Below are 20,574 nucleotides of genomic sequence, written 5' to 3' on the forward strand. Positions count from 1 at the left end.
TCTGGGAATGAGAGCAGCCTGGCAGGAAGACATGAAATCAACTGCTGCAGAAATGGTATACAGAGAGCCATTAAGATTGCCCGGAGAGTTCCTAGCTACACTTACGGATGACAGTGCAGACACAGCCGACTTCGTAGTGGATCTGAGGCAACAAATAAGAAGACCCATCAACGCTAGCCACCACGAAGAACGACCCAGCTTCGTGTTCAATGAATTGGAAACATCACCATTCGTATTCGTCCGACATGACAGGCCCAAAGTTAGGGCTGCAGAAACCCTACGACGGACCATACGGAGTTTAGAGGAGAGATCCAAAAAATTTCGTAATCAAGATCAACGACAAGGAAACGACGGTGACGATCGACAGGTTAAAACCAGTCTACATATTCGACAATTTTGAAAATGAAGAGCATGAAGATTTCGAACCGAAATGCTAAAAACAGAAGAACTCGGTGTACAAACTTGTAATGATCAAAGCCACACCCCTAAGGGATCCGTAGAAAGGCTTTGCTAACGGTCGAATGTAAAATGGCTGGAATGCCCATAAAACTCGGCATATCAGGGCGAATAATTCAATTGAGTTCACTTCAGTCTATAACTACAACATATGTACGAAACGTACAAAAAATCTTATTCATATCATAATTTTCTAATAATATTCATACAATATAATTTCAGAAGGTATTTCATATTTCTTAATCAAACGTAGATTGAAGGATGTGTGTCTTCAATTTGTTTATAAAATCAGCATTTTCATTTCCGTTCGAAGTACGTTAACCAGAGAAATACCAAGTTACTTTCATATTTCCGGTGAACTGTGGAATTTGTATTGTATCGATAAATCTATTGTCATCATATTTACGCTTGGTCTTGACGTCACTAGAATTATATTATAAATAGTTGTTAGTTTTAGAAATAAAGTGCATTTACACACGATCTGCCTTTCAGTCATAAACCTTGAGTCCTTAACAAATCCTCTATCTTGAAACTCAAGGTAACGTTGTGACGCTACCCCAACAACATATGTGCAACACTTGCACCGACAACGAAAAGAGTAAAGATTTTCACACCTGTTCCCGAGACCGGCGAAAAGTACCTGCGACCGAACCGCAACGACCCAAGTGTCCAGCCGATTAAAAACTATTAGATCTAAATATCATCTTCTTTCACATTTTTACTTTTTGGTGGGTTGGAAATGAATTGAATAAGTGTTTTTATCCTGTTCTTTTATTTCCCTTATTTGTCCTTGGCCGTGAACTACTAGTTAGTCACAGTATAAGGATCCAAACCCACACTATGTTTTATTTCGTTTTGAGCTGATTTTTTGTTTTTATTTGGATGAAATAGCATGAAGCATTCCAGAGTATTTCTAATATACAAGGGTTTTCCAAATTCCCAGAAATATCCTTCCCAGAAGGATCAGAGAATTTATTATCTTACCAGACACCAGTCCTCTTGAATAAATACCATACTATCGAAATAGTATGAGTTGCTCGAAATAGTATACGTTCTGCAACGTGGCAACTTGAAGGCTCTTATTGATAGGAGTTGTGCTCATCTTCTATATCTCATCAATAAAACTGGTTTGGGGAGTTATTAAGAGCTGTTTAAAAAAATTTTTACCAAAGAGCGACGAAAGATTCTAGAGTCATCGAGAAAATGAGGAAGGTTTTTAATGAATTCGACGATGACTATGGCAAAATTCTATGGCTATGAAGAAGTGAAGATGAATATTTCACGATCAATCTATTCCTCCCGTTATTTCGAAGTCGGTAATGATAGTATCAGTCGGTAATGATACTATCAAAAAAACTCAATAAAACCAATAAACCAATAAAATTTTCACCTATTTTTCTGATAAATTTTATCAATGTAATAACTAGTTCGGGTAAACTTACAGAATAGGTATATGGCCTTGAGTCCATCTACCTCAAACGGCAGCTATATGTTGCCAAATCAAAAAATTATCAATTATTTGAAATATTTCACCATGAAAGAAATTGTAGATCCAGAAAAATATGAAAGTTATATCAAAAAAATTCATATTAAAATATAAAAGATTGATAACTAATGAAAATCGTACAGCAAAAAATTGTTATTCGTAAAATTAATTGAAAATTATGATTAACTTAAATCTTTATTTGTATTAGAATCTAAAAATTGATTAAAGAAGATGAAAATTTCGAAACCTTGTGATGTTTTCGAAGCGAACTGATGTTCAACATTATAATACTCCATTTTTTCCAAAGGTAGTAATAATGTGAATAATATAATTTCTGATTTAATTCCCAAAAATAATTCAATTGATGTATCATTAATGTTATTAAGATTTATTTTTTTTTGTTTAGGGAGTATGGTCAATACCTTCGAAGGAGTATCCGATAGCCCAAGCCACTGCTTCAATTTTTTTCACGATCGAAGTTTCAAGAGTTAAGCCGAAATTTTGCTTTGTAAATGTGAGTACCTAACTAATGAAATTGTTATCACAATTCCTCATTATTTGATACCCTCTGTACAGGGCCTCCGCCAAGACAGGCTTACCGGACATTTTGCCGGGGTGCCAAATTGTAGTGCGCAAAGTCAGTATATAAAGCAATACATACTTTTTGCCACGAAATGTTTTCTTAGTGAAAATACTACTCTTTGTAGTAAAATAAAGTAAATGCGGGGATTATTTATGCAAGCACCGATGCCTCGCTAGAGAGTGTCGCGAAGCCAGCAACGCCACCTCTTGGGCATGCAGAATCACTACACACTCCCCCACCAGTACCGACGACAACTTTTTCAAATCCACGGTTCATATGGAACTATCAATGCAACTGATGGTCGCAATAATCGATTGATAACATTTTTACAATAGGATCGGCGCACCTCATTTCATTTATAAACAGGGATAGCCGACTTTTGGGTCAGTGAAAAAATGTAGAAACTCTTTTGTCAGTCCGACTTTGTAGAAGGTGGTGTGTGCGTTACATTTTATTTTGAAAAAAGTGACAGAGAAAAGCTTTAAACCCAGGTTTTCAAAATACATTGGAGTGCGATCCAATCTGCCGGTCTAGCATACTTCATAATCGGTTTTGCGTTATGTCTTATAGCATTTTCATGACTAAACGCTGCAGTCATTGAGTGATATAATGAGTACTCTTAGCTTTGGCCATGGGCGACCATAGCCTTAAATTTTGGAGGGGGGTCACCGTTATGTGCTTCATGTTTTTTGATGGGATTATTTCGTACCTTGTCTGCTTGAAACGCATATTGAGAGTTAGGTGGTTCCAATTTGGGGTTGGGGGGGGGTGGTGGGGGTGTTGTCATTGATCATATAATAGATCTGATGATCAGCAAGCCACTCCAATATTTCATCACATAATCAAATATAATATAAAATAAAGAATTTTTCAGGTAACCCTCCAGTTTGAAGGATCCAGCAGTGTCTACAAAGCAGGGCAATTTGAATTCATCGAACAATGGTTATTTAATATCATTGATTCAAAATTGAATTTATTCAGAACTCTGAAATTTTGATTAGTAGTAATGAAAGAAGTTATTTTTTTATTTTTACTATTTATTTATTTGCGGATGAATTAATCCTATCAATAAACATCTACAAAATATAATGGAATTAATTTAATGATTAATATCTTTTAGAGAAGTCGGAAAAAAAATCAACTTAACAACAAATATCACAGAATGATACTGACATGTCACAGTAATAAAATACATGTTGCTTAAGCAAGCAAATAACGTCAATACATTAATCACTTCAACATTTTTTATATTAGTATCTTGCAACAAAAACCATTTGTTAAGAGGTAAGAATAATTGCAATTAATCTAAATTAGAACATCTTTGTACTCAAAACATTAAAAATAACTGAGTTGAACAAATATTTCAATGAGGTTAGTTTTTAAAATTATTGGAACAACCCTAAAATAATAACTTGTTCCCAATAATACATGCTTCAATATGAAATGAATATTTGGTAGAATCATATTTTATTTACAGAAGATGAATGTATTTCAGTTTGTACAGATTTCAGTGAAGTTAATACAAAACAAGCAAAATTGAAATGAATTTTGATCATTAAAGTTGGTACATTCACATATTTGTATGTCCAATAACATTTTATAATTATAGCTATAATTCTGCCACATAAATAAATAATTTTTTGAATCATCAAGCAATTGCCACTATTTTGAACAAATTATCCATGATGTTTGTCTGTATCACTGTGGAATGATGTAAACACATATTTAGTAGGAGAAACTACCTCATCCTCGGGTTTGTCTTCTATTGCTAATTGTGTACTATCTCCATCAGCATATGCACAACATTCCAGAACAATATTATTGAATAATTCTGGTTTATCTGCATATACATGATGGCCAGCACCAGGAACCACCTTCAGTTTAAAGTGAGAATGAAATCTTTTTTGTTTAAAAACACTGGTAGCAGAATGATCTACCCATGACCTTGAGCCATATAACAATGTGATAGGAACATCTTCTCTCAGTTGATCAATTCTATTTACCATTGGATTTTTGGCCCACCCAAATCCAGACATCATACAATGATACGCACTTTCTCCACTGAAAAAAAAGAAGGTTAACAAATCGCAAAAAGAGTTTTTTTTATCCTAAGCTTCTATGAGACCTCTTCAAAAACTGATTCAGGAAGAACTGGTTGTGTAAAAAATAATAAATAATTACCTAGGTGCCTGAGAATTGCACTGATAAATATAGTTTGGTATAAGGGATTCATCAATGGCTCCTGCATATTTCTTGGTTATATCGGGACGAATAACATTGATGAACCATGGTCCTATGAAAGAAATAAAATTATGATTAGTCATTTTATTTTTCCAACAAGCGCTACTTTTCTGCAAGCAAATACAGGTAGATGAATAATGCGAGAGGGAGTTCGGATAAGTCACCTCTCCTGGAGATATTAATGTGCCATCAAGAATTATGTGAAATCGCGTATGCACAACGAGTTGTCCGGTCTCGAGAAACGCTCCATAGCGACATATCCCCCGCGCCCCTTCGAATCACTGTGTTCACGCAGTAAGCTAATCAAATATAAACTTTCTTTTGAGATACCTTGTATTAAACAAAGAACATTATAATAATGTTGCAAATTAATTGCAGAATGGATTACTTCATGTAATAACTGGCTTGCTGTACGGCTTGGTGAAGTGTGACTTGTACAAATAGAGAAGCAGAAAGCAGTTGATATTCACTTGAAAATTGAAAATTTAATTTTACGCACTCGAATGAATCCGGAAAAGCACTATTTTGCGAACGCTCTTCTACCTGAGCAAATCATTACTGCCGAGAATATTCTCAAAAGAAGTAACCCTTACCGCTATAGAATAATCAAAGATGTCATAAGACCAAACCACTCATTTATATCTATTGTGATCAATGGTTTCTATCCAGACTCTCCTAGGTCTCTGAAAGACCTCTGCTTAGAGCTTGTACGAGTTAGGAGAAGGGGGCGTGTTATGTGTACGCGTTGTTAAGCTAGGCGTCCATTAGGCGGGTCGGGCCGAGTAGGAGAAATCCGTCTGCCTACATTTGTTTGCAACTGCGTCCCCTACACGGTCAACCTGTAGTGGACGCAGTGGATTTCTTTTTACTTCACCTAATATCTTTACACTTTCGAAAATTCTGAACACATCCAGACTAGTTTGGATAACGCATTTGAACTCCGCCTCGTAATTGAATTATTTATTATAGGTATATTTTTTTTCTACTTAGCAAATTCAATAAAGGTCATTATTATTATTATTATAAGAATCGAGATATTTTTTATTCACTGTTGTGGCATAGCAGTACGTCAGTGTAACCCCCTAGTGCAATACAATAATTGTAATATCTTCCAAAAGGCCCTTGTTTTCATATACCTACTACTCCATGTAGACGTTAAAGACAACTTCCGATATTATTTTTGACAAGCACAGAACATTGAAAACCATGCAACACATCAAATAATTTGTTTGAAAATGTTTGAAACATTGTATGAAAGTTTTCTCACCTATGGGACCAGCTGCTCTGATGCCAGATAAGGGATTGAATGGTGTTAATACAGTTGATAATGCCCGAACCCATAAAGGCAAATCTCGTAAATCCTGGGGTCTTTCAGGAAAACCCCAAGGATCTGCAAGAATTAGATGTTTGACTTTGTCTGGATATCTAATCGCATATGATGTTGCCAAGAAACCACCCAAACTATGACCCAAAAAAATAAATTGGTCTAATTTCATTTCCTTTCTCCATTCTTCTAGAGAGTCAACTAGTTGCTGCTCAGCTTCTAAACTGTCTGTACTAAAAGTAGGCCTACTGCTTCTCCCAAAACCTGCAAATTTTAAAATTATTCTTTAAATTAAAGGTAATTTATTATGTCTACCTATTTTTAATAATAAAATTTCAATTCTTAAATTGATGATTTTGCCTAGGATTGTTGGAATGAAAAAACATCCATGTTGCATCCAATATATTAAGTAATAAAAAATAGATCAAGATAAGACATGAGATCACTAACATATTATATCACAAACATATGTACATAATGTATCAATAATAAATAATCCTCAGAAATCAACAAAGGAGATTTAAGTGTTGTCAATTATGATTTGTGCTGGAAAAACTAGGGTATTTCAAGTATAATAATAGAAGTACAGGGTCATTTGTTTTTTGCTAGTTCCCCTAATTTTGTTAAGATGTCTGTATTTTTCCAATTCTAAGTCGGAGAATTCTCAAATAATAAGTTTCGACTCAATGAAGACGAATCCATAATCAAATTTTATTATGTCTGTCCGTAAACACGATGACTCTTAAACGATAAAACCTATCTCAGCTTTCCACCATCCACTCCTGAAAAAACTTGAAATTTCCGAATAGGTTCGTTAGGGTGCAAAAACGGACTAGGGATTCCAAAATTTTATTTTCCAGATAATTTCAAAACTAAGAATTAGATCGATATCAAATTTTGAATTTTTTTTATAGTTTTTCCGGAAATCAAAATGGTTATCCCTTGCGCAATACTAAGTGTAATCCTTCCAAGATCACTTGGTCCGGAGTTCCAATTCCTGAATTGATCACCTGGAGAAGGAAGTGATCTTCTGGATTTTCTATTGGAGAAAAACCTTTTTGAAATGAACAGTTTCTTCTCACGGATCCTCATTGAGCAATACTTTCCAATTCAGCGTCTTCGAAGGTTTTTGCTTCCCTTCACGCGGGCGGTCGTCAATATCGAAATCATCGACCGCCGTTTTCTTCGAATGAAAGAAGAAAATCCTGCAAAGAAAAAGTATAAGGACACATCTCCCAACTTAAGGAAAAGCGCTCCAGATGAAGGTCGAAAACCTGGAATGTCTACGGTTAGCGCTTCTCCTTCTAGGATGTGTCCTTTTCTTTGCTTTTAAACATCCCCTCATTATTTCCTCTACATATATAATAATAGCTAACCGATTAAATAAATTGTCGGGTACTTCACTTTAATTTTCCATTTCATGAATTTTGAACTAGAAATTACATTTAAACAACATCAAGACCTGACAAACTATAAGAGGCAAGCATCCGATCCATGTTTTCTATAAAATTTGATCACAAATATAGCCATTATTCACGATCATCTTAATTGAGAGAAAAAGAAAGAAAAAATTTTTGTACACACTGGATTTTTATTTTAAAATCTACACGACTAGGAGTTCTAGAACTCCTGAGGATGCCTAGTAGGCGAAACTAGTCGTGTAGATTTTAAAATAAAAATCCAGTGAGTACAAAAAACCCCCTTTTTCTCTCAACATGTTTTCTATATTTACAACATACTGAAAGGAAGAAGAGGTACTCCATCATTTGACAAAGTTATACATGTTTAACTACTCCTAAATGTTTCTTACCACCCCCTTGAAGCTCGTCATACTATTAGGAGAATGTCATGCGATTTTCATTTTTCCTCTATTCACCACAAGTTAAAAGCAGAAAGTGGTGCTCATTCATTAAAAAAAATTAATATATGAATTTTTTGCTCGAATCTATCTTCTAAATCCAAATCACCCCATTGAGTCTTGACAAATCATAAAAGGTACGTCGTCATTTCGTTGTTTTCCTCTATTCACCTCATAGCAAAAGTAGAAAGTGATACTCCTTCATTTGAAAAATAAAGAGTTTTGACTACAAAATACCCCTACAACTTATATAACCACCCTCTCGAGGTCTGACAAACTAAGACAAGTACTCATTCAATTAATAATTTCTCCTCTATTCACTACACAATAAAGGCATTTCACTTCATTTATAAAAGTTATGAAATTTTTACTATAAACCACCACTTCGAGACCAGACGAATTATAAAAGTTATTCGCTTTATTCTTCCTCGATTTGCCTTCGAGCAAAATCAAAAAGTGGTACTCTTCCCTTGAAAAAGTTATGAATATTTTATTGAAAACTAACCCTACAACCACCTTTTTGGGGCCTGACAAAATAGAGTGTAAGTCATTGAATTTATATTTCCTATATACGTATATACTACAAATACAAAAAGCAGAAAACAGCTCTCTTCCATTTAATTTAATTTTAATTTTTATGAATTTTTATCTAGAAACTTCCCCTTTAACCACTCTCTGGATGCCTCAAAAATGTTAAAAAAAAAATCATAAAGAGATATTTGTCTGTTTTATTTGATTTGCAATTGCAATACTTGCAACCAACTGTTGCTTGGGAGCGTAGTTGTGGATCTGAATAGCTTCTCACCTGTTCTTAATGCTGAACATTTTTCAGAGTATTTGGGTAAAAAGAATTCTTAGAAGTTGTTTTTCCTAGATTTCTCTGATTAAAAGGAAAAATGCAACTTATTCCAACAATACTTAATGCAAATTTAAAATAAACATGATTCTCAGAAGATCAATGTAGGTTTTCTGGATATTCTGAATAGTACTTGTTAAGTTATTTTTTTTATGAAAAATAAATACTTACCTAATAGATCAAAGGCATATACCGGTCTTGTAGCAGCAAAGGCATCTAAATTAAGGCACCATAAACCGACACCAGCTCCTAATCCATGCAATAACACAAGGGGTGTTTTTTTTGATTCTGTATTCAGTGAAATGGTCCATACTTTATCTGCAGGTCCTACTACTGGGCCTATATCCACAAACCAACCTCTATAAGGCACTTTCAAAACTATGAAAGAAAAGTTGTGAATTAGGTAACTGACAGGAATAATATCTTAGAAAAGGGTAACTAAAACAGTGCACTCACTTGAAAATATTTTTTTCTCTAAAGTTCTTAACATTGGCTCCGAATACTTATTCCATGTAAACCAATTTGGTTTCAACAAGCTAAAAAAATATCATTAATTCATTGATGACAACATACTTCTAGGTTAAGGGAGTCTTGCCTGAATACAAATCCTGCACATTTACAATAAAATTTTGTTGGCTTGACAACGATACCATCGAACAATTTAAACGTAATTTTGAAATAAATATTGGCCATCCTTTTGTAACACAAATGTTCTCAACTTTCTTTTCGTACTTTTCGACTTGACAAGAAACAACGCTTGATATATTAGAACTATGAACTAACTTCTCTGGTTTGCATACAATAGAAACTACAGAAAAATAAGATAAGGTTGACGAAGCTCTTTCTATTCCCATTGAAATGGTCCTTGACCCTTGACCAAAATATGTTAATTACATATTTATTTATTTGAGCTTTTCTTCATAGACGCATCTCATTTATCGATCGATGCTATTTATGCTTTACGATATAAGCCGCTCCAAGTAAAAATAGACATGTGTGTAATTTAATAGATATGAAAAGATTACCATCCGATATTGAAGGAACTTTCAAAATAAGTAACCAGTAATTAAGTACTAGTTGCAGTAAGGGAAATGATATATTCTGAGATAACGCAGAAGTTTTTGAAATCTTAATTTTTGTCAACATTCGAATGTTATTCAGATTCAAATATCTATTTCATTATCAATGGAAAAGCTAGTTTTATATGATTTTATCATCGGCTAATATTGTATATATTCACAAATCTCAAATCTTTTAATTTAATCAGTATCCATGGAAATCCTTCAAACCAATTAAAAATGCACTTATCATTGATTAATGAAAAAGAAAATAAGTTGGAACTTCAACAAATTTTATTGACCGCAAATCCAATAAAGTTATGTTAGAAATTTCATTCTCTTGATGAAAATTAGAAACGCTAATGGATTCACGATAAATCTATTAGATTATTACGATAAATCTATTAGATTATTATTATTATTCAATAAAAACGCACCAAATCTAAATGAATTTTGCAGATGTATTCACAGCACCATAAAAATTTCAGTTTTTTCGGATATTCCTTGCCTTGCTTATACTCAAACCCAGCGGCTAGGATCGCAATATTTGGCGTTTTACTAGCTCGATTTCGAAGAAAATTTTGTTGGGACATTAGGAATTTCATTTTATTTGAATACAATGCAAGCATTGCGCGTGAGTATATTTATTATAGGGTGCTGCCTTTTCATATTGAGGAATAAGGATGCATTCATCGGACAAGAATTTTTTTTTTTTGGCATTTTCTTCAAGTTCATATCAGATGTATTAATGAAAAACCTATAAACAATTCAATAATTTCACTACTGTCTTTTGTTTTTCATCCGAATCTTTAATCTCTGTTCAAATGTAAAACCTGATAAAACCACAGAGTAGCAAAACAATAGTAATTTTGTGTTATCAAAAACTTACATGGAAATTGATATTTATCATTTCATATGTAGATAAAACAAAGTTCGATCAAGTAAGGACCGACAGTAGCGGCGCTAGGCGTCATGCGCTCAGGAGATCTAGGTAAAAAGTTGAGCAATAAAGCTCATAAGTGTAGGTATTTATTCATATATATTTGTATATGCGTGAGTTGTGTGAACAGCAGAATTGGGTAATCCCCCGGTAGGATAATTACATTTTTCAGATGGTTTCCAGTTACCGGCTGAAGCAAGCGCTCCAGGGTGCCTGGGAGCATATTCACCCCTCATTCTGTCCATTCGAGAACACAAAGCGTCAAGCACTTGGGCTGATGCACCAACCGGGGGCTTCATGCACTGACAGCTGAACGTCAAACTAGTCATATTTACCGGTTTGTTTATGGTTAATTTGAAAGCTCCGGAGTGACAGGCAACTGACTGGAAAGCAATATTTATGTTTTTCAAGCGATACTCCCTGAACATACTCTACGATAATCGCTGAACATACTCTACGTAGCGAAATCTGATAGAATGCACGGTAAAGAAACCATCTGTTTTTATACTGTGTGGAATGCATTCAGCAGAAAATTCACAGAATATTGACAACTGTTCCACAACTGTTGTGTCTGCTGAACGCGCCCATTGGATATTCTGTTTCCATTATTCCTCTTGATTTTTCTATGGTTCTAAAGATGTGATCAGATCTCGGAGTAATAAACATGTTTATTACTCTATGGATCAGATAGGAGTTTGAATATTTTCATTTCAAAAACACCCAAAATTCCAACTCTGTTCATTTTATGGACACATCAATATTGATACTTTTTTCGATATTGTTCTTGAGTTTTCTACGGTTCTGGTTACACCACCAACAAAAAATTCTGCTTGAAACTGAAATTTTACATCCAAATGTGAATTTCAATCTCGATCGAATCAGTAGTTCCCAAATTAACAAGAACAGCCATATTTACAGCAGTCGTAGTTGGATATTGCTCATTATCGAACTTAAGAGAGATTACCACCACGTGGTATTCCGCATATCAGTCAAACATAAGGTACCCAATTATTTCTCCTCTGGCACTCCTTCGATGACCTAACTGTACAGTGTTGTACATTCAATTTATATTATTTCTCTTTATGAAGCATATAAGTAGACGGTCGATTATTTTTTTGACAAAATTACAGTTTTACCTCTTTTGTGATACTTTTTTGTAAGTTTTCCTCGAATATTTTAGAAATATATCAGTGCTTTATACATTACGAAAAAAGTTACTAAATTTTGGTTTTTTTTTCATTCGCAAATTAACAACATTGTCATTCTACAATGTAGATAATTGTTCGAAGAATTAGGTGAAAACCCCATGAAAATCGTTGGTTGTAAGAGGAAAAATTTATAACTTCGTTTTGAACTGAGCAGTCACGTGGTGGTATTCCCTCTTATAAAAAAATGGTTACCGGTTAATTTCAAATGTTGGTATTGTTTTTTGTAGACCTTTATGCCATTGATAATAAAAACTGACCAGAAGACTCTGGTTAACACTGGTTCCCTATACTTACTTATAGGGTGTTAAAAGTAGATAAAGTAGACAAAAGCTACGAATGTAATATATTATTATAAGTTTTTCGCTACTTTGCAGCTACAAAAGCTATTCTGCATTGATTGCTTAGGTTTTTTAATTTTTCAGAGTTATTTTCTATATTTATGAGAATGAGTTACGTACAGGGTGGGCAAATAAGCGAGGTAAGCAGCTATATCTCAGGATCCACTCATCGTAGAGACTTGCGGTAAAAAATTTTACCACTAAAGTATACAAGAAAACACACTGGAAATTGTTTTGAAGTTCATGCCTCTACTGCTAGGGGGCGTAATAGCTATCGTCGAGTAGAAAAATGAATTTCACATGAAGTGGACGAAAAAATATCATCACTGTAATCCTTAGAAAATTCTCTATCTTTTTGAATTGTCACTTTCGATTTTACGACATAAAATAAGGATAGGTGAAAGGGAGAAATCTGACTGATTGAAATGCCTGTAACTTCAGTTTGGCTCAACATTTTTGGGCAAATTAGATCTCGTCTGAAAGATAATATCTTGTTGATTGAGGACAAAATGAACTCATGATGAATTTGTTTTTGCTGCTTTCGATAGGGGGCGCTAAGTCAGAAGTTCATTGTTTTACTCAGAAATTTCAAATGTAATGATAGGATTTTTTTAACAGAAACAGAAGTTCCATCAAATTTGCAAGAAGAAACCTGGAGGTCGCAAAACGATAGTTTCAGGCGTTCTGAAGTTATGGCCGAAAGAAGATATTTTTCAACTCATACACTGAAAAACCAAATTGTGTCTTTAAGTTCTGACAGAAAAAGAAATCCCATCAAATTTGTATGAAAAAACCAGAAGGTCGCAAAGCGATAGCTTCAGGCGTTCTGGAGTTATGGACGAAAAAAGATATTTTTCAACTGATGCATTGAAAAAGTAAATTGTGTATTCTTTCGGCCATAACTCCAGAACGCCTGAAGCTATCGCTTTGCGACCTTTTGGTTTTTTCATACAAATTTAATAGGATTTCTGTTTCTGTCAGCACCTAATGACACAATTTGGCTTTTCGCAGTGCATCAGTTGAAGAATATCTTCTTTCGGCCATAACTCCAGAACGCCTGAAACTATCGCTTTGCGACCTTCAGGTTTTTTCATGCAAATTCGATGGAACTACTGTTTTTGTTAAAAAAATCCTATCATTACATTTGAAATTTCGGAGTAAAATGAACAAAACAATGAACTTCTGACTTAGCGCCCCCTATCGAGAGCAGCTAAAACAAATTCATCATGAGTATATGTGTTCCTTAATCAACAAGATGTTATCTCTCAAACGAGATTTGATTTCCTCAAACATGTTGAGACAAACTAAAGTTACAGACATTTGAATCAGTCAGATTTCTCCCTTTCCCCTACCCTTATTTGATGTCGTAAAATCGAAAAAGATAATTTTAAAAGGCACAAAATTTTTCAAGGATGACAGTGATGATATTTTTTTTTCAACTTGATTTAATAGTATATTGTGCAACAAGTGGGGAAAGTCCAACTTTTCTCGCGAGTGTGGAAGTTTGTGGCACGAGCATGAAAGGCGAGTGCCGTAAACACACGAGCTAGAAAAGGCTTTTCTCCACATGTTGCACACTATACTTTTCCTACAACTGCACAAATTTCAATAATTCAAGTAATGGACTTGATTCAAACCAAAATGGCCTTCGTTGACAGTATGTGCTAATTTATTGCGTTTCCGTAGAAACGACTCAAAAGCCCAATTTCATTGGTCTACCAAGCGAGGTGTGGTCAAAGTGCCGTGGGGAATAATATTTCTCTATTTCAGTATCGTAATGAGTTCATTACAGTTCTAAAAACAGTGCTGTAATGAACTCATTACAGCATCGTTTTCAGTTATATTTTTCGTTTTGTGGTTGTCTATACTGACTTACAATCCTATCAATTTCCAACAAACGTCAATAATTGTCAAAATGATATAATTTGGATATAGTGGAATGATCTGCAACATTATTCTTAATTTCTCTTAATTCCAGTGGTGATAAATCGATTTCGTCTTACATAATTAACGAATTTAATGCGTAATTGTAAATTATTTCAAAATTCGACATATACGATTCAAATTCATATTCCGTAATCTGTCAATTTTCGTAACAGTCACACCAACTGCCAAGATTCAATACAAATGTCACTAGGATGTATAATCTGAATTTTTCATTGAATTTCGTCGCTCGTTTTCGAATTTCGCATTCGTGTTGTAATAGGAGCCCATTCTGCAACTTGTTTTAGAATATACTATTCTCTAATTCTGTGGTTATTCCGTTCATTCTTCCACATCTTGTAGAACAAAATCGTGCGAGAATATATCAGAAACGCACAGTTTTCATGGTTATATTTTATTATTCTATGTTGGTTCTCTGAACTTTCCGCCACGGCTTTATCTGTCAATTCATCAATTTGCCTTAAAGAAATCAGTTATGCCAACCAACATTTTTCAATACAAAAATCACTAAATTATATTTATGGAAATATTTCATTAATTTCAATGAAAATGCAATGAATTAGAGAAAATAATGTATAATACTCGTACAGAAGGCTCATTCTACCACTCGTTCATTCCAAAACTCGCCACTTCGTGGCTCGTTTTTGAATTTTGAACTCGTGGAAGAATATCAATGCCTTCTGCACTTGTATTATAAATAACTATTCCCACAGTATGAGCAAAACATAGTTTTGGAATTGAGTAAGCTGTGGAGAATACGCTACTTTTCATAGCTGTTGTAGGAAAAACATTTTCGAGTAAAATGCATTTTTATACTCCACGATAGCAATTACGCCCCTAGTGGTAGAGGTATGAACTTCAAAACAATTTCCAGTGTGTTTTCTTGTAAACTTTAGTGGTAAAAATTTTTACCGCAAGTCTCTACGATGAGTGGATCCTGAGATATATCCGCTTACCTCGCTTATTTGCCCATCCCATGACTAGGCGGAAAACGTCTCTGCTCATATGTACAATGTTTTATTTTTATTGTTCGCTTATTATTTCGCTTTTTTATTGGATTGTCAAAGACAAATGAATATAATAAAAGCATTCTTGAATGGTACACTATCCAGCAAGTCCATCTGCACTGAATCGGGATATCTACAGCCAGTGTCGTCAGCTGCAAGGTTAATTAATCAAAAAAAAAGTTTTCAATCAAAAAGACCGAAGCTCATATCTTCGTCTTCACTTTCAGATTCCTACTTTTTCTCTTCTTTCTTTGCCTCTGGATCAGCTGCAACAGAGGCGGCAGATGCTGCAGGAATAGCAGCAGCTTCAAACTTACTAGGATCCTTGAAGTATTCCTTGATTGTCTCAGCTTCCTTGAATTCAACATCCGCAGCAGCAATGGTGAGAAGGTTCTTGAATCCATTGGCAATGCTGTGCGGAGCAGAAGCCATAGTCGGATTAGTTTAGTTTATTTAGCAATGCAGCATCAGCAACTGAAAAGGTGCAAACTCATTGCCATTAAGTTTAGGGTCTTGAACGGTGTTTCGTGAGGTGACATCTTGAATATTTTCTTGAAAAGCTGTGATGGGGTACTTTGTATTCAGTTGATGGTGGGCATATCCTAGAAACCATAAAATGCTTGCGATATGAGAGCAGGTTCCCAACGTTCTGGCTACTGTTTTAATGTGCAGTAAAAACATTCAACTGGATCTTTGATTTCGTCTTCGTCGATATCATTGATTTGGCCTGTACTGTATCCATAGTTAATTGGATTGGCCAATTGCCTTACTTGTCATTAGTCTATTCATGCTTCACAAGACGAGCAAACCATCAACATGGATAAAGTACAGGCGCGTCATCAACTGAATACGAAGTACCCAAACCCAGGTTTACTGGAAATTATTCAAAATATGACCTCACGAACACGAAACACCATTCAAGACCTTCAAGTTGATGGCAATTATAATTGAACAAAGTGACCCATATCAACTCACTTTGTAGCCGATGATTCTGACTGAATCCCGCTTCAGAGCAGAGGGACTTGCTGGATGGTGTGCCATTCAAGAATTCTTTTATTATATTCTTTCACCTTTAATAATCTGATAAAACATTGTATGTTCAAAACATCTTAGCAGATACGTTCTCCGCCTAGTCATGTAACTCATACGTAAAAAAACCTTAGCGACGAATGAAGAATAGCCTTTTCATCTGCAACGTAGTGAAAAAACTATTCAAATATGTTCCTTGGTTCAAAAGTTAGGATAATATTATATTTGTAGCTTTTATCGATATGTCTTCTGATCAGCTCTCCTTTTCAATGAAATGAATGTCTACAAAAAACAATACTAATATTTGAAATTAACCGGTAACCAGAATTGCGTTCGAAAGTTATTGTGTATGTCAAGGGCGTAGATCTTTTTTTTTTTCGAGAAAATTTTTTTGACAACAACGTTTACTCATATCTATAATGTGAGAAAAAAGTTTGATAACCTAGTTTGAAGCAAATGACTCGAAATATTTTTTTTTATTATCAATTCGGTTGTTCTTACCTTATACTGGATGTTCCTAAATTATAGTTTCGGAGTAAAATGGGAGATTCCTTGGATAATTTCAGGAATAAAAAGTCCCATGACTATAAGCCCGCAAACGCTTTGTTTTCGAGATACAGGGTGTTTCTAGTGTGCCGTACTTTTTAGCGATGATGCTTATATCAGTTTGTCAATCTTCGCTACTGAGTGGGTAAATAAGTACCAAAACATATAATTCATTAATTCATTACAGCTTACTAGCTGGATCTTTATAATAATTTGGATTTTCTCCTGAGGATGACTAGAGAGTTGTTTGAAATATTTTTCTCGAAATCGATAGCAGATACAATAAAACTATAACAAACCAAAAAGTGTAGTATTGGACCAGAGTTTCTTTTTACATTTTCTAAACTACCAGCGGTTCACCAAAAAATAGTTTTGAAAGAAGGAATCAGGCACCGTTCCAGAAAAATATCACCCTGTGAATTTGAATTCAAAATTAGCATATATTATAACATGATGAAAACTTTAAATTGGAATATCTATGGTCAAATCAAATTAATTTTCTTGTGAAGAGAAGGTTCTATGAGAAAAAAAACTTCAAATTTAACACCTGTATCTCAAAAACAAAGTGTTTGGAGACTCATGTTATAGGACTTTTTTTCTTTAAATGATCCGAGAAATCTATCATTTTCATTTGTACCTCCAATTTAGGAGTCAATTCAAAACTGATGTCTTCACAAATAAATTGCAATTGGAATGAAACACAAAATGGTACAGCACATGCCACAAAACATTTTTATGCGAATTGCTCAGTTCAGTTCTTTGATAACTACAATATTGAAATTTTGTGACGAAAAAAATACAAAATCCCGAAAACAACGAGTACCTAAGTGTATACCGATGACGAATGCAAAAATCACAGATGGCAAATAAGAGGCCGAGAAAGCGGATAGATCAAGTAGAATAATAAACCTCGGACATAGACGTGCCCGTAGTGCAATAAAAGTACTCATCTATTTTAAAAGCGATAATAAACCCATAAACCGTAAAAGGGTCCGATTTTTTACTGCCGTGTGGATTTCGAAGAAAAGTAAAGTAATTATTAGTTCATTTTCGTGCTTTGCGAGAACTCGCGATTTGGTTATTTGGAATCTGGGGGGGGGGGTAATTACCCCCAGTACCTCCCCCCCATTTCTACGCCCTTGGTGTATGTGTACGGTCGGACGGGCAAAATCGAATATAAGAAAGAATTTGTGATCAGTGCTAACCTTATCGTTTGAGACCATTATTCCGGGCTCAAAATTCAAAAATTACAGATGTTCCAACCTTAACGAAATGATAGAGCAATCTGTTCGGAGAACGATCGCTCAAAAAGGGCCTTCTCATTATTGTAATGATTTAGGTACAAGAAGATGGAAACTGCATGAATAACTCGAGCTAACTATCTCTTGAAAACAATAAAAACCAATTCACTCGATTCTTTCACGATTCAAAACAACTTATCTAGTACATCTTAGAAATTAATTTGGAGGAAGTTTACCTGATGTCTACATAGCAATTAGAATAATCACATTTCCGGTAAATACACCTTCTGCGGAGAGAAGTTTTTCATGGTCAAAATTGTTAAAACTACATGAGACGCACGATGAGCCAAGATAGGCAATCTGCGTTATTATTTCTGTCAAGTGAAGCGGAAATAGCGACTGATGTTATTTGCGATGTAATTTTGAAAAAATGCCAAAAGTCGTTCCATCTTATGTGTTTTTGATGTAATTCATTTGAAATACAAGTCATATAATTAGACTTCGGTCCTATTCTATTTATCGTTCGCTTTTCAACTGTGAAATGAAAAAGACCACGCAAAGCTGATATCGCCGACTTCTACCTACATTTTGTTTCAACACCGGCACTGGAGATGTAATCAATCAAGTTATTGTGAAGTTTCTGTATTTCAATTTGATGGTAAATTAAAGTTTTATTCATCTCTCAGTAAAATTGCAATTCTCTGATTTATGATGATCTTAATTCAATTTCATGGAAGTTTCCAATATGAAGTTCGATACAAGTGTAATGACTCTGCATGCCCGAGAGGTGGCGTTACTGGCTTCGCGTCGTACTCTAGCGCGGCACCGGTGAGTTTACTCACCGCACAAAGACGGAGACACCCCTTCACTATGGAATGGAAAGGTGTCTTAGGCAGAGATCGCTGGATTGCCTTACTGAAGCCAATCCCCAGGGGGAGGACGCACCAACAACATTTGTCTCGAGAATGCCCCGCCAAACAAGAATACAATATTATACAGGTTTAAAAATTGAAAATGGAAAATCTATAAACTGAGTTAATCAGCGCCTTAGATTAGAACATTAATTGTCACACAAAAATGTTGAAAATAGAACTGACTTTTACATTGATTTTTTTGAAAAATTCAATAATGAAATTGTTAACTTGAAGATTGGTATGTTTTACGCAGATTTCGAACTAGAAAAGGAATTTTCGTATTCATGGGAGGTATGGGACTGCAGTCTCCCCGAAAGATACTGATAATTTGAATTTTTTTTTGTATTAATTTTCAGACATTGAAGTATAATATTTTTGCTCTCTAATTGCAGAATAATATGTCCAATTATATTTCCTATTTTAGAGAAACGAGCAAAGTATTCCAAATCACGCTGAAAGTGCATTCAGAGTGAAAAATTTTCAAGTTCTCTCGTGCATAGATCAGACCGATCATTTCATCACAATATCTGTAATTTTCAAAGGTTCGACTCGCTGATGAAGAAATCGTCATCAAATTCAAATTTGATTATGTCCATCCGTCCGGCCGCCCATAAAAAACGATAATTTTCGAACGAAAAGCCCTAGAAACTTGATATTCAAGGTAGGTTTGAATCTCGAATGTCCGTTGATGGGCCAACCAGGGGTTCCGTAAATGTGGCCATTCGAAATGGGTTCCCCTCATAATTTCAAAACCTAACTAACTAGTTTAAACTTCATGCAAAATTTCATGTTGATCTCGTCACCAAACCCAGAGAAAATTCAAGAAGAAAATCGATCAAAATTGATGAAAGCACTGACTTGTAGTCAGAAGGGATTTTTTTACTATTGAAGTTTTTTTGTTGAAAAAATTAAATATACCTACATGTTAGACTTGTTTTATATTTGATGAATGAATTTCATAATCAAATTTTCATAAAGAATGCAGAGGAAAAGTTAAAATCTGATTTATTCATTATATGTATATATCGAGGAGGTCTGGGGTCAAAGTTCATATTATAATTTTCTGAATTTGTGTTCATTTTCAATTGATCGGGCGATGGTACGCACAAAATTTCTTCTATTCAGAAAAAAGCAAAATGGTATACCTATGTGAAAAGCAATTGAATGTCTGTACATATTTACTGAATATTTTTATATTGGTTATCTCATAGTAAGGATTGAACGAAGTAGCAAATTGATATAATTTCTTACCCCGTTTCTGCTACAACATTTTCTTCGTTGCTGGAATCCATTACGGAACGTAATCATTAATAAAAATAGATCATGCAAAATGTCACTGAATAAGTGGTGTTATTCTAACAAAGTAATATCGCGATTCATCTAGATACTAAACACAATTAAGTTGATTCCTTGATAGGGAATAATCTCTAAAATGATATCTCTAGTTTATGAATACCTTGATTTTGCATGGATGAATATTAACATGAATTCAATTATTGGACTTTTAAGTTACAATGCTTTGTTCTATTTTTTCGAATTATTGTT

The 20,574-nt window shown here is 34.5% G+C and overlaps 2 protein-coding genes across 4 annotated transcripts in view; one reads left to right on the forward strand and one right to left on the reverse strand.

Moving 5' to 3' along the window:
• Positions 1-2,456, forward strand: part of LOC123671116 — a 42,262-nt gene extending 39,806 nt beyond the window's left edge. Inside the window, exon 3 of the mRNA XM_045604803.1 lies at positions 2,349-2,456. The gene's annotated coding sequence lies outside the window, so the exon portion shown is untranslated. The remainder of the gene's footprint in view (positions 1-2,348) is intronic.
• A 1,088-nt stretch (positions 2,457-3,544) lies between these two features.
• Positions 3,545-20,449, reverse strand: LOC123671113 ((Lyso)-N-acylphosphatidylethanolamine lipase-like). 3 transcript variants are annotated; one of them, XM_045604800.1, is made up of 6 exons: positions 20,281-20,449; positions 9,261-9,340; positions 8,976-9,182; positions 6,034-6,354; positions 4,707-4,818; positions 3,545-4,586 (listed from the first exon to the last, which is right to left on the reverse strand). In XM_045604800.1, the coding sequence occupies exons 1-6, from the start codon at positions 20,319-20,321 to the stop codon at positions 4,202-4,204; spliced, it is 1,146 nt and encodes a 381-aa protein (XP_045460756.1). In that variant the 5' UTR covers positions 20,322-20,449; the 3' UTR covers positions 3,545-4,201. The 3 variants fall into 3 exon arrangements, with proteins under 3 accessions (XP_045460756.1, XP_045460757.1, XP_045460755.1); XM_045604801.1 differs by lacking the exon at positions 20,281-20,449 and adding an exon at positions 18,352-18,489; XM_045604799.1 differs by lacking the exon at positions 20,281-20,449 and adding an exon at positions 9,400-9,600.
• Between the last annotated feature and the right edge of the window lie 125 nt (positions 20,450-20,574).

Source organism: Harmonia axyridis, chromosome 1 (assembly GCF_914767665.1).
Source record: "Harmonia axyridis chromosome 1, icHarAxyr1.1, whole genome shotgun sequence".
NCBI classification, from domain to species: Eukaryota; Metazoa; Arthropoda; class Insecta; order Coleoptera; family Coccinellidae; genus Harmonia; species Harmonia axyridis.